Source organism: Aquarana catesbeiana, linkage group LG05, assembly GCF_042186555.1.
Source record: "Aquarana catesbeiana isolate 2022-GZ linkage group LG05, ASM4218655v1, whole genome shotgun sequence".
NCBI classification, from domain to species: Eukaryota; Metazoa; Chordata; class Amphibia; order Anura; family Ranidae; genus Aquarana; species Aquarana catesbeiana.
Genome location: NC_133328.1, coordinates 224,041,828 through 224,063,019, shown reverse-complemented (window position 1 = coordinate 224,063,019; position 21,192 = coordinate 224,041,828). Strand labels below are relative to the sequence as shown.

The following is a 21,192-nucleotide window of genomic DNA, read 5'->3' as shown; positions in this document are numbered from 1 at the left end:
ATTATTTCCTAGAACCTAGAAATGCCAGATTGTTTTAAAGATAATGTAGGTCTTCACCCATTTCTTTCTCTTTGATGAATAGAAATGGTTAACAGGTTAAGAGACAAAGTATAAGATCCTTCAGGCTGATTATTAAATCAAGAACAACCAATACAAGTAGAAAACAGGAAAGACATCAGAAATTGGACACAGTATTCAATGTTTACTTAATTGTTGCTGTGGTTCCTAATGGAAAAGTTGGTATGATCACAGATAAAGATTGCTTCCTCAAAAGCTAGATTTCAAAACACTAATTATAATATCCGTCCTAAACATTTTCTAAAAAAGGCAATGCAATGGCAACTGTCTACTTAAACATTTTATATTAATTAGTAGGGATGAGCTTCGTGTTCGAGTCGAACCCATGTTCGACTCGAACATCGGCTGTTCGATCGTTCGTCGAATTGCGAACGATATGGGCCGTTCGCGCCAAATTCGTGTGGCGCGTCACGGCCCATAATTCACTGCGGCATCGCAGTGCATTGCTGGCTGATGATTGGCCAAGCATGCACTATGACCCACATGCTTGGCCAATCACAGCGCCGCCTGAACAGAGAGCCGTAATTGGCCAAAGCCAAGGAGGCTTTGGCCAATTATGGCTCAGGGGATTTAGTACATGCCCCACACTATATAAGGCCGCCTGCACGGCGGCCCTGTGTAGTGTGTGTTCCGGCGTTCATTGAGAGAGAGAGAGAGACAGACAGTGACATTTGATTTGAGTTAGATAGATTAGGCAGAACAGTCAGTCAGTTAGCTGCACTTACAGTGTATTGTGTATATATATGCATCCCAGGTGTTGCATATATATATATATATACACTGTATTCAGTTTAGCTAGATCCGTTCTTGTTATCTTCCTACTGACAGGCAGGCTTGTCTTGTTACAGTATTTACAGCTACCTGAAGAAAATTACTGGTGTTCCTTTGATCCTATTAGTACCACAGTCAGGCAGCTAGACTATTTACAGTTAGTGCAGTGCGTCCTGCTCACAGTGTTCAGCTAGATCCGTACCTGTTATCTTCTTACTGACAGGCAGGCTTGTCTTGTTACAGTATATACAGCTACCTGAAGAAAATTACTGGTGTTCTTTTGATCCTATTAGTACCACAGTTAGGCAGCTAGACTATTTACAGTTAGTGCAGTGCGTCCTGCTCACAGTGTTCAGCTAAACCTACAAGTTAGTGTGGTGCGTCCACCTCACAGTGTTCAGCTAGATCCGTTCCTGTTATCTTCTTACTGACAGGCAGGCTTGTCTTGTTACAGTATATACAGCTACCTGAAGAAAATTACTGGTGTTCTTTTGATCCTATTAGTACCACAGTCAGGCAGCTAGACTATTTACAGTTAGTGCAGTGCGTCCTGCTCACAGTGTTCAGCTAAACCTACAAGTTAGTGGGGTGCGTCCTGCTCACAGTGTTCAGCTAAACCTACAAGTTAGTGTGGTGCGTCCTGCTCACAGTGTTCAGCTAGATCCGTTCCTGTTATCTTCCTACTGACAGGCAGGCTTGTCTTGTTACAGTATATACAGCTACCTGAAGAAATTACTGGTGTTCTTTTGATCCTACTAGTACCACAGTCAGGCAGCTAGACTATTTACAGTTAGTGCAGTGCGTCCTGCTCACAGTGTTCAGCTAAACCTACAAAAGTTAGTGGGGTGCGTCCTGCTCAGTGTTCAGCTAAACCTTCAAGTTAGTGCGGTGCGTCCTGCTCACAGTGTTCAGCTAGATCCGTTCCTGTTATCTTCTTACTGACAGGCAGGCTTGTCTTGTTACAGTATATACAGCTACCTGAAGAAAATTACTGGTGTTCTTTTGATCCTATTAGTACCACAGTCAGGCAGCTAGACTATTTACAGTTAGTGCAGTGCGTCCTGCTCACAGTGTTCAGCTAAACCTCCAAAAGTTAGTGGGGTGCATCCTGCTCAGTGTTCAGCTAAACCTTCAAGTTAGTGCGGTGCGTCCTGCTCACAGTGTTCAGCTAAACCTACAAGTTAGTGGGGTGCGTCCTGCTCACAGTGTTCAGCTAAACCTACAAGTTAGTGCGGTGCGTCCACCTCACAGTGTTCAGCTAAACCTACAAGTTAGTGGGGTGCGTTCTGCTCACAGTGTTCAGCTAAACCTACAAGTTAGTGTGGTGCGTCCTGCTCACAGTGTTCAGCTAGATCCGTTCCTGTTATCTTCCTACTGACAGGCAGGCTTGTCTTGTTACAGTATATACAGCTACCTGAAGAAATTACTGGTGTTCTTTTGATCCTATTAGTACCACAGTCAGGCAGCTAGACTATTTACAGTTAGTGCAGTGCGTCCTGCTCACAGTGTTCAGCTAAACCTACAAAAGTTAGTGGGGTGCGTCCTGCTCAGTGTTCAGCTAAACCTTCAAGTTAGTGCGGTGCGTCCTGCTCACAGTGTTCAGCTAGATCCGTTCCTGTTATCTTCTTACTGACAGGCAGGCTTGTCTTGTTACAGTATATACAGCTACCTGAAGAAAATTACTGGTGTTCTTTTGATCCTATTAGTACCACAGTCAGGCAGCTAGACTATTTACAGTTAGTGCAGTGCGTCCTGCTCACAGTGTTCAGCTAAACCTACAAAAGTTAGTGGGGTGCATCCTGCTCAGTGTTCAGCTAAACCTTCAAGTTAGTGCGGTGCGTCCTGCTCACAGTGTTCAGCTAAACCTACAAGTTAGTGGGGTGCGTCCTGCTCACAGTGTTCAGCTAAACCTACAAGTTAGTGCGGTGCGTCCACCTCACAGTGTTCAGCTAAACCTACAAGTTAGTGCAGTGCGTCCTGCTCACAGTGTTCACTAGATCCGTTCCTGTTATCTTCTTACTGACAGGCAGGCTTGTCTTGTTACAGTATATACAGCTACCTGAAGAAAATTACTGGTGTTCTTTTGATCCTATTAGTACCACAGTCAGGCAGCTAGACTATTTACAGTTAGTGCAGTGCGTCCTGCTCACAGTGTTCAGCTAAACCTACAAAAGTTAGTGGGGTGCATCCTGCTCAGTGTTCAGCTAAACCTTCAAGTTAGTGCGGTGCGTCCTGCTCACAGTGTTCAGCTAAACCTACAAGTTAGTGGGGTGCGTCCTGCTCACAGTGTTCAGCTAAACCTACAAGTTAGTGCGGTGCGTCCACCTCACAGTGTTCAGCTAAACCTACAAGTTAGTGCAGTGCGTCCTGCTCACAGTGTTCAGCTAGATCCGTTCCTGTTATCTTCTTACTGACAGGCAGGCTTGTCTTGTTACAGTATATACAGCTACCTGAAGAAAATTACTGGTGTTCTTTTGATCCTATTAGTACCACAGTCAGGCAGCTAGACTATTTACAGTTAGTGCAGTGCATCCTGCTCACAGTGTTCAGCTAAACCTACAAGTTAGTGGGGTGCGTCCTGCTCACAGTGTTCAGCTAAACCTACAAGTTAGTGTGGTGCATCCACCTCACAGTGTTCAGCTAGATCCGTTCCTGTTATCTTCTTACTGACAGGCAGGCTTGTCTTGTTACAGTATATACAGCTACCTGAAGAAAATTACTGGTGTTCTTTTGATCCTATTAGTACCACAGTCAGGCAGCTAGACTATTTACAGTTAGTGCAGTGCGTCCTGCTCACAGTGTTCAGCTAAACCTACAAGTTATTGGGGCGCGTCCTGCTCACAGTGTTCAGCTAAACCTACAAGTTAGTGTGGTGTGTCCACCTCACAGTGTTCAGCTAAACCTACAAGTTAGTGGGGTGCGTCCTGCTCACAGTGTTCAGCTAAACCTACAAGTTAGTGGGGTGCGTCCACCTCACAGTGTTCAGCTAAAGCTACCTGTAGAAGGTTGGTGGTGTTCTCATACTACAGGCAGGCAGTTGATTTTGCTAGCTGCAGTATCAGTACATATATATATATATATATATATATATATATATATATATACACATATCCCAGCTTAGTGCAGCTACAGGCCATTAGTATGTCTGGAAAGCCAAGAAGGAGAGGCAGACAGTCACAAGCCAATAAGAGAGGGCAAGCAGGCTCTGTGTCTAGTGCTGGTCATGGAGACGGTGCATCCTCATCAGCATGTGGCCGTGGCAGCTGGCCGTGTTGAGCCACAACATGCGGAAGACTTGGTCGAGTGGATGACCAAGCCGTCCTCATCCTCCTCATCCTCTCTCACCCATGCCCAGGGTACTTTGTCTGGCAAAGCAGCGGCCTCTTCCCTCGGCTCAATGTCATCAGTGACTCCTTCCCTAGCCCCACCATGTCCTCCTGAGGAGTCCCTCGAACTGTTTGACCACAGTGTTGGGCACATGCTCCAGGAGGATGCCCAGCGTTTGGAAGGCTCTGATGATGATACTGAGCTCAATGAAGGCAGTAACATGAGCGCAGACAGAGGGGGTGCCAAAGAAGGACAGCAATCTGGCAGTCATGCTCCCCCTGCTGCAGCATACTGCCAGGTTTGCTCCAGTGATGAGGAGGGAGGGGATGATGAGGTCACTGACTCAACGTGGGTGCCTGATAGGAGAGAGGAGGAGGAGGAGGAGGAGGCGGCACATCACCAACGAGGCAGGATGCCCTCCAGGGGCCAGCCTAAGGGCAGCACATTGACTGCATCACACCCCAAAGCTCCACATGTGCAGGGCGCTGCAGTCTCTGCGCGTTATTGAAAAAGTTCTTTGGTGTGGGCCTTTTTTGAGACGAGTGCATCAGATCGCACCGCTGCTATTTGCAACATATGTCTCAAGCGTATCTCGCGTGGCCAAAACATCTCCCGCTTGGGTACCACATGCTTGACCAGACATATGTTGACCTGCCATGGAGTTCGTTGGCAAGCGTATCTAAAAGACCCACACCAAAGAACAAAGAGGACCTCTCCTTGCTCCTCATCAGCTGAGATCTCCAACCCCACTATACCTTCAGTCCTCTCTGAGACCTGCACTGAGAGGAATGAAGGTGTAGAATTAGGTGTGTCACAGCCAAGTACTTGTGGGCAATCTGCTTTTGGTACACCGACGTCAGATTGTACCAGGCAAATTTCCCTGCCCCAGCTGCTGCACCGCCGAAAGAAGTTTGCTCCCTATCCACATGCGCAGCGGTTGAATGCTAGCTTGGCAAAATTGCTAGCACTTCAACTGCTGCCTTTTCAGTTGGTAGACTCTGCCCCCTTCCGTGAGTTTGTGGAATGTGCGGTTCCTCAGTGGCAGGTACCTAAACGCCATTTTTTCTCACGGAAGGCGATTCCGGCTCTCTACCGGCATGTGGAAGGCAATGTCCATGCCTCGCTGGACAGGGCGGTCAGCGGTAAGGTGCATATTACCGCTGACTCATGGTCCAGCAGGCATGGACAGGGACGTTACTTAAGTTTAACGGCGCATTGGGTGACTCTGCTGGCAGCTGGGAAGGATGCAGGACAAGGTGCAGTAGTGTTGGAGGTTGTTCCGCCACCACGCCTCCAAAATGCTAATGATTGTGACACACCTCTCTCCTCCACCCCCTCCTCTTCTTCTTCCTCCATGGCCTCTTCCTGTGCTTTGTCCTCGGAACCAGCGGTGCTCTGTAGCCATTCAAGGGGCTACGCAAGTACGCAGGCCAAAAGATGCCATGCGGTGCTTGAGCTGGTGTGCTTGGGGGACAGGAGCCACACTGGGGCAGAGGTTCTGTCAGCTCTGCAGGGGCAGGTTCAGAGGTGGTTGACGCCACGCCAACTTAAGGCAGGAATGGTGGTTTGCGACAATGGCACCAACCTCCTCTCTGCCCTCCGACAGGGACAAATGACCCATGTGCCCTGTTTTGCTCACGTCCTTAACTTGGTGGTGCAGCGGTTCTTGGGCAGGTACCCGGGCTTACAGGATGTCCTGAGGCAGGCCAGGAAAGTCTGTGTGCATTCCTGCCGGTCATATAATGCCAGTGCTCGGCTGACGGACCTCCAAAAGGAGTTTAACCTGCCCAAGAACCGCCTAATCTGTGACATGCCCACCAGGTGGAACTCAACGTTGGCCATGCTGCAGCGGCTGCACATGCAGCAGAGGGCCATCAATGAGTACCTGTGCGACAATGGCACCAGGACTGGGTCAGGGGAGCTTGGTTTTTTTTCCCCACGCCAGTGGGCCATGATCGGGGATGCATGCACTGTCCTGTCACCATTTGAGGAGGCCACGAGGATGGTGAGCAGTGACAGTGCATGCATCAGTGACACTGTCCCCCTTGTCCACCTGTTGGAGCACACGCTGCGTGGAATAATGGACAGGGCACTTGAGGCAAAACAGAGGCAGGAAAAGGAGGACTTCCTTAGCTCTCAAGGCCCCCTTTATCCAGACAGTGTTTCTGCATGCCCGCCGATCACACAGGAAGAGGAGGAGGAGGAGGAGGAGGAGGAGGAAGATTGTGTCAGTATGGAGGTGGAGCCTGGCACTCAGCATCAGCAGCAGTCTTTAAGGGATCAGTCCCAATAAACACATGGACTTGTACGTGGCTGGGAGGAGGTGGCTGCGGACCATGTCGTCCTTAGTGACCCAGAGGACTCCGGACCGAATGCCTCAGCAAACCTACGCTGCATGGCCTCCCTGATCCTGCAAAGCCTGCGTAAGGATCCTCGTATTCGTGGTATCAAGGAGAAGGACCAATACTGGCTGGCAACCCTCCTTGATCCACGTTACAAGGGTAAGGTTGCGGACCTTATCTTGCCATCGCAGAGGGAGCAGAGGATGAAACATCTTCGGGAGGCCTTGCAGAAAGGTCTGTGCAACGCGTTCCCAGAGACTGGAAGGTTACAAACTCCTGTTTCTGGACAACGTGTTGCTGAGGCTTCGGTCAGTCAAAGAAGGAGCGGTGGAGAAGGTGGCCGTCTGACCGATGCGTTCAGACAATTTTTTGGTCGGCAGCCCCAAGGTATGATCGGTTCCAGCAACCATCGCCAGCGTCTGTTTTACATGGTGCAGGAATACCTAGGGGCAAGATCAGACTTGGACACCTTTCCCACCGAAAATCCTCTGGGTTACTGGGTCTTGAGGATGGATCACTGGCCAGAGCTTGCACAGTATGCAATTGAGCTACTGGCCTGTCCTGCATCCAGCGTTCTTTCGGAACGCACATTCAGTGCTGCTGGAGGCTTTGTAACCGATCACAGGGTGCATCTGTCCACCGACTCGGTCGATCGACTGACCTTCATAAAAATTAATCAGTCTTGGATCACCACCAGCTACCAAGCACCTGATGCTGATGTAACCGAATAATTTTATTTTAAATCTCAGATCCCTTCAAAGACTGCCTATGCTGATGCTGAGTGACTATCCCTAAGTAATTATCCTCTTCCTCCTCAATCATCATGCTGATAGCTTGAAAGAACATTTTTGGTTCTGGGCGCCACCACCAATGCCTAAGGCCCAATTTTTCAGCCCCTGTTTAACAGGGGCGTGTGATTACAATTTTTGATGCAATACTTTGCAGCAGGGCTCGTTCCTGCGTTCCAACTAGAGTGTCTGTGAGGGGTTGCAGTGTTGTGGCACCAGCACCAGTGCCTAAGGCCCAATTTTTCTGCCCCTGTTTAACAGGGGCGTGTAATTACAATTTTTGATGCAATACTTTGCAGCAGGGCTCGTTCCTGCGTTCCAACTAGAGTGTCTGTGAGGGGTTGCAGTGTTGTAGCACCAGTGCCTAAGGCCCAATTTTTCTGCCCCTGTTTAACAGGGGCGTGTAATTACAATTTTTGATGCAATACTTTGCAGCAGGGCTCGTTCCTGCGTTCCAACTAGAGTGTCTGTGAGGGGTTGCAGTGTTGTAGCACCAGTGCCTAAGGCCCAATTTTTCTGCCCCTGTTTAACAGGGGCGTGTAATTACAATTTTTGATGCAATACTTTGCAGCAGGGCTCGTTCCTGCGTTCCAACTAGAGTGTCTGTGAGGGGTTGCAGTGTTGTGGCACCAGCACCACCACCACCACCACCACCACCACCAAAGGCCCAATTTTTCTGCCCCTGTTCAACAGGGGCATGTAATTACAATTCTTGATCTAATATTTCACAGCAGGGCCCATTTCTGCACCCACCAAGAGCGAGTGAGGACTTACAGTGTTGTGGCACCAGCACCACCACCACCAAAGGCCCAGTTTTTCTGCCCCTGTTCAACAGGGGCATGTAATTACAATTTTTGATCTAATATTTCACAGCAGGGCCCTGTGAGGGCTTACGTTGTTGTGGCCACAACAACACCTAAGGCCCAAATTTCTGCTGAGTATATAGGGCAGGCCCCTACTTTCAAACATCTAACTTACAAACGACTCCTACTTGCAAACGGAAGGAGACAACAGGAAGTGAGATGAAATCTACCCCTAGGAAGGGAAATTCTCTCCTGTAAGTGTTAATATGGGAAATACATTTCTCCTTTCCACTGATGCTTTCCAATCCCTGTTCCACAAAAAAACCCAAATTTTCAAAAAACATTTGTCATTGGGACAAAAAGTGAGGTGAAATCTTCTAAAGAGGAGGAAAGACAGCAAAACAAATGTCACAGGGGTGATAACCCTTCCCTATGTTTTCCAAAAAGCTTAAAAAAGATTTTTTGGCTGGAGCTAAACACGTTAAAAATGTACCCGTTCAAAATGACAAACAGATTCTACTTAACAACAAACCTACAGTCCCTGTCTTGTTTGCACCGCCTGTATACTGCTGTTCAGAGTATATAGAGCCTTGTGGCCCCACACCTTTCCTTATTTTAATTTGGGTGCGGGGTTCCCCTTAATATCCATACAAGACCCAAAGGGCCTGGTAATGGACTGGGGGGTACCCATGCCGTTTGTCTCACTGATTTTCATCCATATTGCCAGGACCCGACATTACATTAAACCCGCAAGCAGTTTTAAATGAGATTTTTTCCTTTAAAAATGACATTTGGTGCAGGGACTGTTCTAAACACGGGAAACACGCGCCACTTTACAGGCATACTATAGACACCCCCCAGGTACGATATTTAAAGGAATATTTAACTTTTTTTTTTTTTACTTTAACCATCATTAAAATCACTGCTCCCGAAAAAACGGCAGTTTTTAAAATTTTTTTTTGCATTGATATATGTCCCCTGGGGTAGGACCCGGGTCCCCAAATCCTTTTTATGACAATACCATGCAAATTAGCCTTTAAAATGAGCACTTTTGATTTTGAACGTTCGAGTCCCATAGACGTCAATGGGGTTCTAACGTTCGTGCAAATTTTCGGTCCGTTCGCAGGTTCTGGTGCGAACCGAACCGGGGGGTGTTCGGCTCATCCCTATTAATTAGTAGTCTTCAGCAGGGAGCTTTCTTTTACTGAGATTTTATTACAGTTTTCTGTATAACAAGAGAAATAAGACAGTACAGAAACGAAGTGTAACCATAAAATATCAGTACATTTTACACAAGTATTGCTCCTCCAAAGCAAAATGAGAGCAGCAACAATCTAATACTGTAACAGAACATGGATAAGACAGGACATACGAGACATAAATTTGTGAGAATAAGTTGAGCGTCTAATGCCGCGTACACATGGCCAGACTTTCCGGCAGAAAAGGTCAGACGGAATCATTCCATCGGATGTTCCGATCGTGTGTGGGCTTCATCGGACTTTCTCTTTCAAAATTTATGACGGACCTAGAAATAGAACACGTTTTAAATCTTTCCGACGGAATCAATTCCTATCGGGAAAACCATTCGTCTGTATGCTATTCCGATGGACCAAATACGATGCAAGGGCAGCTATTGGCTACTGGCTATTGAACTTCCTTTTTCTAGTCCCGTCGTACGTCATTGCATTCTAAAACGATCAGACTTTGGTGTGATCATGTGTAGGCAAGTCCGTTTTAGCGGAACTCCGTCGGAAAAACCGTCAGTTTATTCTGACGGAAAAACCAGTCGTGTGTTCGCAGCATAAGACATAAGGGTCATTTGTTCACAGAGAATGGCAAAAGAGCCACATCCAGGCAATCAAGGCAATATCATGCAGTCTGAACCACTGATGTCTTCACAAATCTGAGGCACGAATTAAAATATGAGTGGGAGGCCTAGCCAAAAAAAAAAATAAAGGGAGGGGGGAAATAATATAGACGGCCATGGCCTATACTGTTCATCCAGAGCCTACAGGAGCTCAATGATGAGGGAGGGAAGCATGGAAGGGCAGTCGGCAAGGAAAATAGAGAAGGAGAGAGAAAAAGCAAGAGAGGAAAGGGAAATTAAGAAGGGAGAAAGACAGGTACCCCAGGGGTTCAGCAGGGAGCTTTCAACATCAGCAGTAAGAACATTCCCTTCAGCTCCCCTGACTGTCCAGATGTTACAAAATGCCCCTACTTCTGGAACAAGGTAAACCCTTAACACTTAAGCTGGCCATATACAATTAGATTTTCATTCAAACATGCAAAGAAAAATAGTTTGCTAGAGCGTTCTTTCTTGCCATCACTTGAAAATCATTAAAACTTCATCCAGACCTCTAAAATCAAATACAAATTCTAAAATCAAACATTTTCAAACCACATTCTACTGGTTTATTGCCAGCTTAAGACTTCTCCCTCAAAATCCTGATCTGACCTTTGCCTTAACACTCGACCCATAACTTTTAACACCCAAACCACACTCTACAACTCTAACATGTATATAGACAGTTAAACTGAGCCCTGAACATTAAACTTTCACCTAAAATCCTAACCTTAGTTGTAATCCTAAACCTTAAGCTAAACTCCCCAATCCTTGACCCTTAGAGCCATTTTCCAGCATTTATCATTCTAATTGCAAAATCAAGAGTTTTTATTTAGAGTTCCAAGAAAGCTTTATCAGATATTATAAGCTGGATATCCTGGATGGCAGTAATACAGCCTAGAATTAGTTTAGTTCCAGTGGGTACAGTCAAGCAGCAAAAAGGTAGAAATGTGATGACTGAAATTCCTCTTTGTTTTAGTTTAGGGCAGCACAGATATGACCCATCATTTTTTTTCTCCTAGTTGCCATCCTATAGCCATTGTCATGATAACACAGTATACTATACTAAAGTAACATGTAAAATTGTAACTCTTGCTGTACTTGTTGTATGTCCCTAGAGATAACAAAGTTTTAATCTGTTCAAGGAAATGTCAATGCATCTGATATCAAACACAAGTGGTACAAAAGGAAGATGAAGGAATACAAAAGGACAAGCAGTATACAGAATAATGCCCCGTACACACGGTCGGATTTTCCGATGGAAAATGTCCGATCGGAGCGTGTTGTCGGACATTCCGACCGTGTGTGGGCTCCATCGGACATTTTCCATCGGATTTTCCGACAATGTTAGAGAGCAGGCTATAAAATTTTCCGACAACAAAATCTGATTGCGTCAATTCCGACCATGTGTGGCCTGTTCCGACGCACAAAGTGCCACGCATGCTCAGAAGAAATTCCGAGACGGAACAGCTCGGTCTGGTAAACTTAGCATTCGCAATGGATACAACACTTTCGTCACGGTGCAATGTTAAAAATGGTTTAATACAGCGCACTCTCTTCTTCTTTATAATGTGAGAAGAATTAAGTAGTTTTGCTGCTCATATTCATACAGACTTCTCACAAACTTCTTTCTTTATTATTTAGCGGGATTCCCTTAATATATTTAGATTTGTCACATCTGACAACATTTTTTTTGTGTTGGTATTTTTTGTTTTGTTTTTGTTTTGTTTTTGTCTCTTGTTAATTTCACATTGTACTTTATAAATTTACCAGAATCGTCACCAACAAACTGTCCTTTTTGGATGAAAACACACATAGGAGAGTATAATTTTCCCAAAAAATTCCTTTATTAAGGGCTCACAACTAAACAAAGAGGGAGGCAACGCTGGAGAAACAGCAGAAATGGGTGAAGCCTTGGACCCCCCAGGGCACACATCAAGTATTTTCAAGCAAAATTGGTGGCCTGAGAAGTCCTTATCTAAGGGAGTGCAGTCTGGTCCAGAAGTCCCAGAGATCCGGAAAGCAGCAGTTGACATCTGTGTCCCCAGGCTGTGGTCATACGAGAGACTGCATCTTTTGTCAGACCAGACTGAACCCAGGGCCATCACTCTCTGGTCTTCTTTCCACGCTTCCTTCCACGCTGTGGCTGTGGTGTTGGAGTTGTGGCAGCAGGAGGAGGAGGATGGTCCAACTCAATCACGTCGGGCTTGGGTGTTAGTTCCCCACTCTCCCCCTTACTTAGGACTTTATAAAGCAGGTCCTCACATAGCTTGCGTTGACCCTCCTGCATGCCCTGCAGTTTTGTGGCAGCCATGCAGGCAAAGGCCTCTTCAGGAGTGGGTAAGGCTCTGAGGGAGGCAGAAGCCTCCTAAATAAGCCTGAGTGCAGAATCCTGCATGTGAGTCGCCTTCCTCGCTCTTTTGTATGGAAGGCGGAGGGGAGGAACCTGCGATTCTGTCAGGCTGCGACTTGTCCCAGGCTTCTCCTGGCTGACACTTAGCCCCGCCTCCTTCTGGCTGCCACTAACCCCCGCCTCCTCCTGGCTGCCACATTCCACAGCCTCCTCCTGGCTGAGGTCTTCCTGTGTATGAAAAAGGGACATAGTTTTAGTTTTTTATTCATCAATCACACACAATTGTCACCTCCTGACTGTTGCAAATTGAATGTTAATAAATATAACAGACTATCATTCTGAGCCCAGCATTTTTCATTCTTGTCCCAATTTTGGGTGCCCACTACTGTCTATTGATATGAAAAACACTTTTTTCAATCAGCAATTAGTGATCAATAATAACATCTAATAAACATCATTTATTTATTGATCAGAAATCTGTAGAACAATGCTATACCTGACTCCAGCTTCTTCCTGGCTGGAAGGCCCAGGTTGGACATCGGAAGCCTCAGCTGGGATGGAAGGAAGTGTGGAAGGAAGAGTGGAGAGGGATTCCCTGACTTCAGTGTGGTCTGACAGAAAACAAAGTCTCTCATAGTAGCACAGCCTGGGGACATAAACATCATCTGCTGCAGCTCCTGATCTCTGGGAATCTGTGACCTTCTTGCGCTCCCTAAGATAAGTGCTCCTCAGGCCACCAATTTTGGCTTTTAAATAGGGGATGGTTGCTGTGGGGACCACCGGCGTCACCAACTCCAGCAGTGTCTCCAGCGCTGCCTGCCTCTTTTGTTTATGATTATAATGCGGGTGTTTCACCTGCCACAGACAGGGCAGCTCCCTGTATTTGTCTATGAACAGGGGGAGGAAATTGTGGTCGCTGAAGCCATCCATTTTCTCTGCAAGACACAACACAAGACAAACCCTAAGGTCAGGCCAAACTTTCCTAATCTTGTTACAATATAGGCTTCAATTTCGAAGCTGTATAGGCCCAAGTTTAGATCTTACCTTCGTTATCACGATCGGCGCCTCCGATGCTCCTTCCTCTGCTCACAGATCGTACGTACTACGCATGCGTTTTACGCTTTATACACACTGCGCATGTGTGTAACTCCGCCCACCCCTGACGTTCATTCTAGTCTCTTCCCGCCCCTTTTCGTTCGGCGCAGTGGGGGAAGAGCACATGGCGGATACACAGCAGGTGTGTGCTAATTATAGCAACGAGGAGGAGGAGGAAAGCCCGGAGCCGGAAACGTCCCGATCCAGAAGGAGACGATTTAAGGCCTCAAATATGTCCTTTGTGGAGATGTTGGAGATGGTCGACATCCTGAAGAAGGCCGACTATGATGGAAAGTATGGACCTTACCCCAACCACAATGTCAGAAAGGCCAAGATCATGGCGAAAGTGGTCAAGAGTCTGCACCGGCATTTCGGGGTACGACGATCGAAAGATCAGCTCAGGAAGCGGTGGTCGGACCTCAAATTAAGAGAGCATGAGCAGTACAGAAAGATCCAGAGAGTTCTGCAAAAAAGTAAGTAGTTGTCCTGTGTTTCTATTCTTTATGTTTATTACGTTCGTGCTGCTCCATGTGCTTTTCTTACAAGTGTACGTTTTTAAATGGCAACTTTCATGTTCATGGGCACATTATTCGTTCGTATCAAACATTTTTCTTTCGGCCTATAAAACACCATTGTTTTGGCCATATGCATTTGGCCACATTTTTTACGCCCTACTTGTATGAAACTAATTTGGTTGTGTAGATGGGTTTGTTACTAGAATGAAATGCAAACTAGATTCTGTGTAAGGAGAGGACACTCAGCAGCAGTTTTCACATCTGGACGCTGGAGCACTAGTGTGGGACCCCAGAACACCCTTTTTATTAGGGGTCCCACACAGGTGCTCCAGTGTATACTATAGGGGTGACTCCATCTGTGAAGCTTGTACAAAACAGGTAAGTATTCAAGCTTGACAAAGGACAATGAAAATGCTACATTTTGGAACTCTGCCAAAATAGACAATTGTACCACACTTCCAAGCAATGTTTCCTATTTATAGTTCTGCCATCAAATATCTGTGTGCTAAGTATAGCATTTTTGTTTTACATAGGGGAGAAAAGACTCGGAGGACACCCCTCATCCAAGGAGACCACAGACCCCCCACCTCGGGAAGAAGGGGAAATACCCCCAACCCAAGAAGAGCAGGAGGATGAAGACGTGGTGGAAATTGTCACCACAACAGGTGAGTGTCTGCGACCACAGGCTCAGGTAAGAGATGGATGCCGGCATATTTTTGATACCTGTTTTTTTTTTGTTTCTCTCTTTTTAGGTGATCGTGATGTTGTGGATCCAGATCCTTTCACATCAGAAAGTGCCCAGATCCTGATCGGGGAGATCATGGGGTGTAATTTACAATTGGAAAACCTCAAGAAAAACATCAATGATGTTATTAAAAAAAATAAAAACATCATTGATGTTTTGGGGCGAGTTTAAAACCCCTCCAAATTCCTTTGTTTTTTGTGTGCTACAATGTTAAAAATGTTTTAGCGATTTTTAGAAAAGCCAAATTTGGAGGATGCACACAGTGTGTCAACATGTGCTATCTGCCATCACGGGAGATCAATGTAGGCCTTTTGGTGGTGCAACCCCTTCCTCAATAATAAAGTAGCTGAGAGGAAGGGGTTTCTCCCCCAAAACACGTCCCTTGATCCCCCGTGATGGCAGCTAGCACATGTTGACATTGGGAAATTTGTGTGCATCTTCCAAATTTGGCTTTTCCTGGGGTGACTTCACCCCATCTGAACGCAATATCAAACACAGTTCCTAAATACTCATGTCTGATATTGCCTTCAAGTTCTAGCAAATGTGAACTTTGTACGTTCTAGATTTGTGTCTTTGTTGGTTTTACACATGCCTGTTTTATCTTAAATGGACATTTATCTTTTTTATAATGCTACCCCAAAAATTGTTATACAACAAACATGTTGGTTTGTTTTAAAAACCTTTTCTAAATGCACATGTGATTGTGCAGGTATTAAAAAGATTGTTAATCAAGAATGTGTGGATTATTGTCTCAACGCTACATCACTTTTGTGATGATGTAATTGCTGCTTTATGTGAAAATGGGGGTTATTTCCTAAGGGCAAATCCTCTTTGCACTACAAGTGCAGTTTCAGTGCAGTTTCAAGTGCACTTGTAGTTCAAAGTGTCTTTGCCTTTAGTAAATAACACCCAACAGTGCTTTGTAAGGTTACACAATCACGCCATTTTCAGGACTCCCCACATTGCTGTCAGGGTCAGCTAAAACAAACACAAGCAGTAAATGTCAACAAAGATTAGCTTTTTTTTTGGTTTTTATTTGATAAAGACTTACAGGGTATTACTTGGAACAGCCCCTCCTTAGTTACACTATTGGCAGCCCACTGGACAGGTAAGAAGTGTCCTAATACAAAGATATAAATACACACTGTACACATTTGAGCACATCTGGACATTCTGCTATTACCTCAAGATAATAAAAGTATCCAAAAACTTGAAACAGTACCATTTGAAAGTATACAGGCAGGCCTTGCACTACATGCTTTGGGGAATTCATCCCTACATCTGACCACAAAAGAGATGGGTATAGTGTGTATGGGTTTGGCAAAGTCAGCAAATAGATGATTGAGGATAGATAGAGAATTGGGATCAGCTGACTTAGCAGTTGGGGGGAGGGAGGGTTAATAAAAATGATTTGGAGACACCACAAAAAAAAGCCTCTGGCACTCTGCCTGAATTTAAAGCACAAATCACATTTCAAAACATTTTAGGGGGTGTTTGGGGTAAGGCACTACTATGGAGCTGACAAAATACATTGTTAAGTGACTACATGAGGTGAATATAGGGGCAGGAGAGCATGCTGGAGAGGTTAGTGAAGGCAAATATGTATGAAGGACTAAAAAAATAATTACATAAAAATCCAGCATGCATGAGAACAAAGGGGACATTCACAGCATATTACAATCATGGTAATTTGGGAATGAGGAGAGAAAAACAATATATTAGTAAACATTCAATGCAATAAAATGTGATAATAAAGGATAAAAATCTTATCTTCATATACTCCTTCTGCAGGACCTGGATGATGGCAGAACAGGTCTCTGGGATAATGATACCCAGAGCCTGGGGGGAGATGCCTGTCGAGAACTTCAAGTCCTGCAGACTTCTCCCCGTCGCCAAGTACCGCAGGGTAGCGACGAGCCTCTGCTCCAGGGTGATGGCTTGCCTCATGCAGGTATCCTGCCTGCTGATATAGGGGGTCAGCAAAGCCAACAAACGGTGAAATACGGGGTCCATCATCCTGAGAAAGTTCCTGAAATGATCAGGACTATTCTCATGGATCTCACGGAGCAAAGGCATATGAGAGAACTGGTCACGCTGAAGCAACCAATTCTTGGTCCATGAACTCCTCCCCACCCTGTTCATGGACTGGATTTGTGTCAAGGTCAGCAACCCAACACCAAGCCCCCGCACAGCACGAACTCTACGAGGAGTACATATACGCAACATGGCTAGAAAACGGTTGGCTGCTCAGAACGAAGTAACAGAACACACTGAAGAACAGCAAGGCCTGTGAAGAGCGACCTGAAAAACAGCAACGAGCGGGCAAGATCGCACAGAAAACTCTGATACGAACTGACTGCACGCACTGAAGAGCAGATACAAACCCACAAGCACAAACTGAACCGCAGAAAACGATCTGAAAGCCACGAGTCTGAAAAGGCGCGAATCATCTCTCAACAAACTTTTACTAAAACGAGATTAGCAAAAGGAGCCCAAAGGGTGCCGCGCTTGGTTCTGTACTGGCCTTTTCTAGTCTCGTCGTACGTGGTTGACGTCACCGCGTTGTTGGCGATTGGAAATTTCCGACAACTTTGTGCGACCGTGTGTACGCAAAACAAGTTTGAGCCAACATCCGTCGGAAAAAATCCTAGGATTTTGTTGTCGGAATGTCCGATCAATGTCCGACCGTGTGCACGGGGCATTACAGTGCTAAAGGAATAAAGTACATTAATTTTCATGTTAGGCTCCACTGTATGCTGAAAAAAAGGGAGAAGAGAATAGGGAATGTGTAGTGGGTGAAGAAAGAAATGCAGGAAATGCAAGAAATGTGATAATATGATCATAACTCCCTAAAAAGATTTATTTTTTTGACAAATGTATGCACTATTTTTTCTTTTAATGTGAGACTGGTTAAACATCCACAGCTCAGTCCAATCACTGCCACTGTGAAGCTTTGTCTGGCCTGACTCCTCTTCAAGCACACACACAAGTCCATGGAAATACATGTAGAAGATCGAGAGGTTTATTCAAAGAGCTAAACATGTGCATCAAGGGCTGCCTTAAGCCCTTGATGTCTCACTGCAAACATTACGTGGATGTAATGAAGTAAACAGATTTAAAACTCTTCCAGAAGGACTAATAACATGTCCAAGCCCTAAGTTTAGGAACATGCATAAACTGGCAATACATAGTGGCAAAATTTTGCGTGCTCAATATGGCACCCTCACCATAAACATTGACGGCATGAAGAGTCTTAGCTTCCTCTTTTAATTTATCACTAATTGCCTTCAAACTTTCAAATGTAAAAACTGGTATATTTTGGAGCCCAAAAAAAATCTAATGAAATTATGTATTAATTAAACAAATAACGTATTTGAAATAATTGCAGGAATAAGTACCCAACATCTGTCCTAAAAAAGAAGGTAAAGACAAACAGATAAAACCTTTATTATTTATCTCCTCATGCACAGCATAAATACTAACTACACTGCTGTCCCTATAGTACACAGGCTTGTGATCTGTAACATTTTCATTACAATACTGATTAGAATGTTTACCATCTGAGATGTTATCCCAGTACGGTGACAAGAATTCATACTCTCCACGCTGGATTATCTGGAATAATTCTTCATGATTGCGTTCTGGACTCCGGAAAGGGGGAAAGCCAGATAACAGGACGTACAAGATAACTCCAGTGGCCCACATGTCAACCTCTAACCCATAGCCTGTTGAATGAAATTAATTATTATGTTGATTTGGCCACTGTTTATATGCAAATAAACGTTACCAGTGGGCTCCAACAATAAGAGAACACAAACTTTCCAATGCAGACACAGAAAAATGCATATACACATGGGCTGCCATCAATCACAATTCATGGGCTTGTGAGAGATCCACACTTATGACACTTCCAGTTAGAAGTTTCCACTGCAGAAGAAATTTTAGTACATTCGTTTTCTGCAAACACAAACAAAAATGAGACCAATGTACTAAAGAAATTCAGAATGTCCACACCATACATTAATTTCACTTATCCAATCTTGTGCATTTTAAATAAGTAAACCGGGATTTGGTTTTCAACAAACTGGGATTTGCCAGCCTTGCCCATGCTAGTGTGCGGCAACATGAGAAGTAGGGCCCTGTTAAAAATAGCCTTCATGAGAAGTGTCTGAAGGACTAAGCCACAGCAAGGATGTTGTCTGTGATGCTCAATCTCCTGGAGTTTCCCTTTAATGGGGAAGAAGGGGAGGGAAAATGCAGGACTATTGGGACTACTTGCTTCTCCTTTACATGGGATACAGGACTCTGGCAAAACCCTCAAAAGGTACACAGGCTCATCAACTCGGCTCTCCTCTTGTTCTGGATCTTTGAAACCTTTAAGGAATGTACTGTCAGGGTTGAGATGACTGAAGTATGTAATTACTTAAATCAACTCAGTAAAGAGTTAAAAGGCTTCAGTTTTTTGGACTTTTACTTCTCCTAACTCAAGATGAGGATGTCCTCTGGAAAAAGATGGTGCTGAGTGAAGCTGCCATTGGGGTCTATTGGGACAGACTACATGGAGAGTACTGGTTAGCCCAGACCAGCAGCCTCCCAGAGTATGCTCAGGTGTTGGCAAGTTCCAAGAGATACCCTGGGGTGGAACCCATATCCAAAGTGCCACGTAAATCCAGGGAACCATTCTTCTTCTGGGCAGGAATGGATTAAAGAGTGCACATCATCCCCCACCACTTGGTTAGCGTTACACATAAAAATGTCAAAACCAACATTAAAGGAGAAGTAGGACCAAAGCTCTTTTGATCCTGTTTCTCCTGTGGGTCACAGAAGTGCACTTATTTCTGAAGTCCTATGACCTGTATTCAACCAACAGTGGGCTAAAGTCTGTAGTTGGCTGATGTCACTCAGCCGGTTCAGACTCTGAGGGGATCCCGACTTTAATGTCGGGATCCACCCAGATCCCTGACTGGCAGCTGGCTCAGGATCTAAGAACGCAGCTGAGAGCCTGAGCCAGCTGTTCCTGCCCTCTGCACAGCCCGACGCTCCAGTGAGTGCTGGAGAGGCAAAAAGGAGAGCCAGTGACTGACAGTACTATATTGTAACAGAAAAATATTTACCTTTTTCCAGTAGTATTTCAGGAGCCACATATGTTGGTGTTCCACATACAGTGAAGATAGGCTCTGTAACATATACAGCAAGCCCAAAGTCAGCCAGTTTCAGAGTGGCAGATCCATCAGGATTTTGCTGCACCTGAGAAAAAAAAAATCACTTCAGAAATATGCAGGTTTACCTGTTCATCATTTAAATAAATAGTTAATGCAAGTGTTTGTAAATGCTCAAGGTTTTTTGCCTTCATGCCTTCTATGCATGACGTTAAAAAAAATCTGTGTCCAGCAGCGCCCCTAGTTCTCTTTAAAACTTACCTGAGCCTTACCTCGATCCAGCGATGTGCACGAAAGGCTCGGCTCTGCCAGGTCTCTCCCTCCTCATTGGCTGAGACAGCAGTGGTAGCCATTGGCTCCATCTCCTGTCAATCCCAGCCAGTGAGCCAATAAGGAGAAAGAGGGAGCAGGGCTGAGCCGCTCTCCACGTGTGAATGGACACAGAGCACTGGCTCGGGTGCGAACCTGCTCGGGTGCCCCCATAGCAAGCTACTTGGGGAGCACTAGCCTGGAGGAGGACCCAAGAAGAGAAGGACCGGGGCTGCTCTGTGTTAAACTACTGCATAGAGCAGGTAAGTATGACATGTTTAGTTATTTAAAAAAAAATATCTGCTTTTAATATCGCTTTAATTTTCCTGTAATCGTGTTAAAATATTCATATACAACAATATTTGGATTTTAAGTTAGTAGTATCTTAGTAGTCAGTGCAATATCCCCTGTTGCATAGATGACTAGTGTAGTGTTTGATACCCCCTAGGCTGCTGGCAGTGGTGAGGTGCCCCTTAGCTTGATGTCCCCGGTGAAGTGGTCAGAGGGGTCTTACTAACTATTGGTGTCAGTGAGGTACTTACTGTACCTGACAGGCTAAAGTCCCATGTTGCTGGCTCCAACTCCAGGCACTAATGGGCAGGAGATTAATCCACCCAAATCTGCCTGAGATGCACCCTCATAGGTATGCGCAGCCTATTGCATTAGGGTGTGCACCCCAAAGCGCAAACACATATGCGTACATGTGCATGTGTATACATACTGACAGTGTCAGTAGAGCAATAGACGGTGTCAGTAAGGCAGAGTTTGGTGTCAGTAGTTTTTATGATTAAAAAAAATATTTTTTTTACAATTTTTTAGGAACCCCAATAGGAGGCTTTAGTGAAATATCAGGGTTCTAAACAGGGGGAATCTGCTTCACATGAGGTGATTAGGGTGTGCCCAGGCACACCTGGCACACCCTGTGCACACGCCTATGTGCACCCTATTAGTGGTGGCTCCTCTTCTCCTGGCACACCACTGCTCAAAAGATATAATTCACGGCCTGCACCTTTTGAAGTATTATATTTAATTCTTAACACATTTACTGTCTATATTGAGATGAT

General features: G+C 45.3%; 1 protein-coding gene across 1 annotated transcript in view; it reads right to left on the bottom strand.

Moving 5' to 3' along the window:
- Positions 1–21,192, bottom strand: part of DCLK3 (doublecortin like kinase 3) — a 59,326-nt gene that overhangs the window by 4,710 nt on the left and 33,424 nt on the right. The window contains exons 3-4 of the mRNA XM_073630593.1: positions 19,775–19,907; positions 18,218–18,385 (exon numbers count right to left, since the gene is read on the bottom strand). Of these exons, the coding sequence (XP_073486694.1) occupies positions 18,218–18,385; positions 19,775–19,907 (301 nt within the window). The remainder of the gene's footprint in view (positions 1–18,217; positions 18,386–19,774; positions 19,908–21,192) is intronic.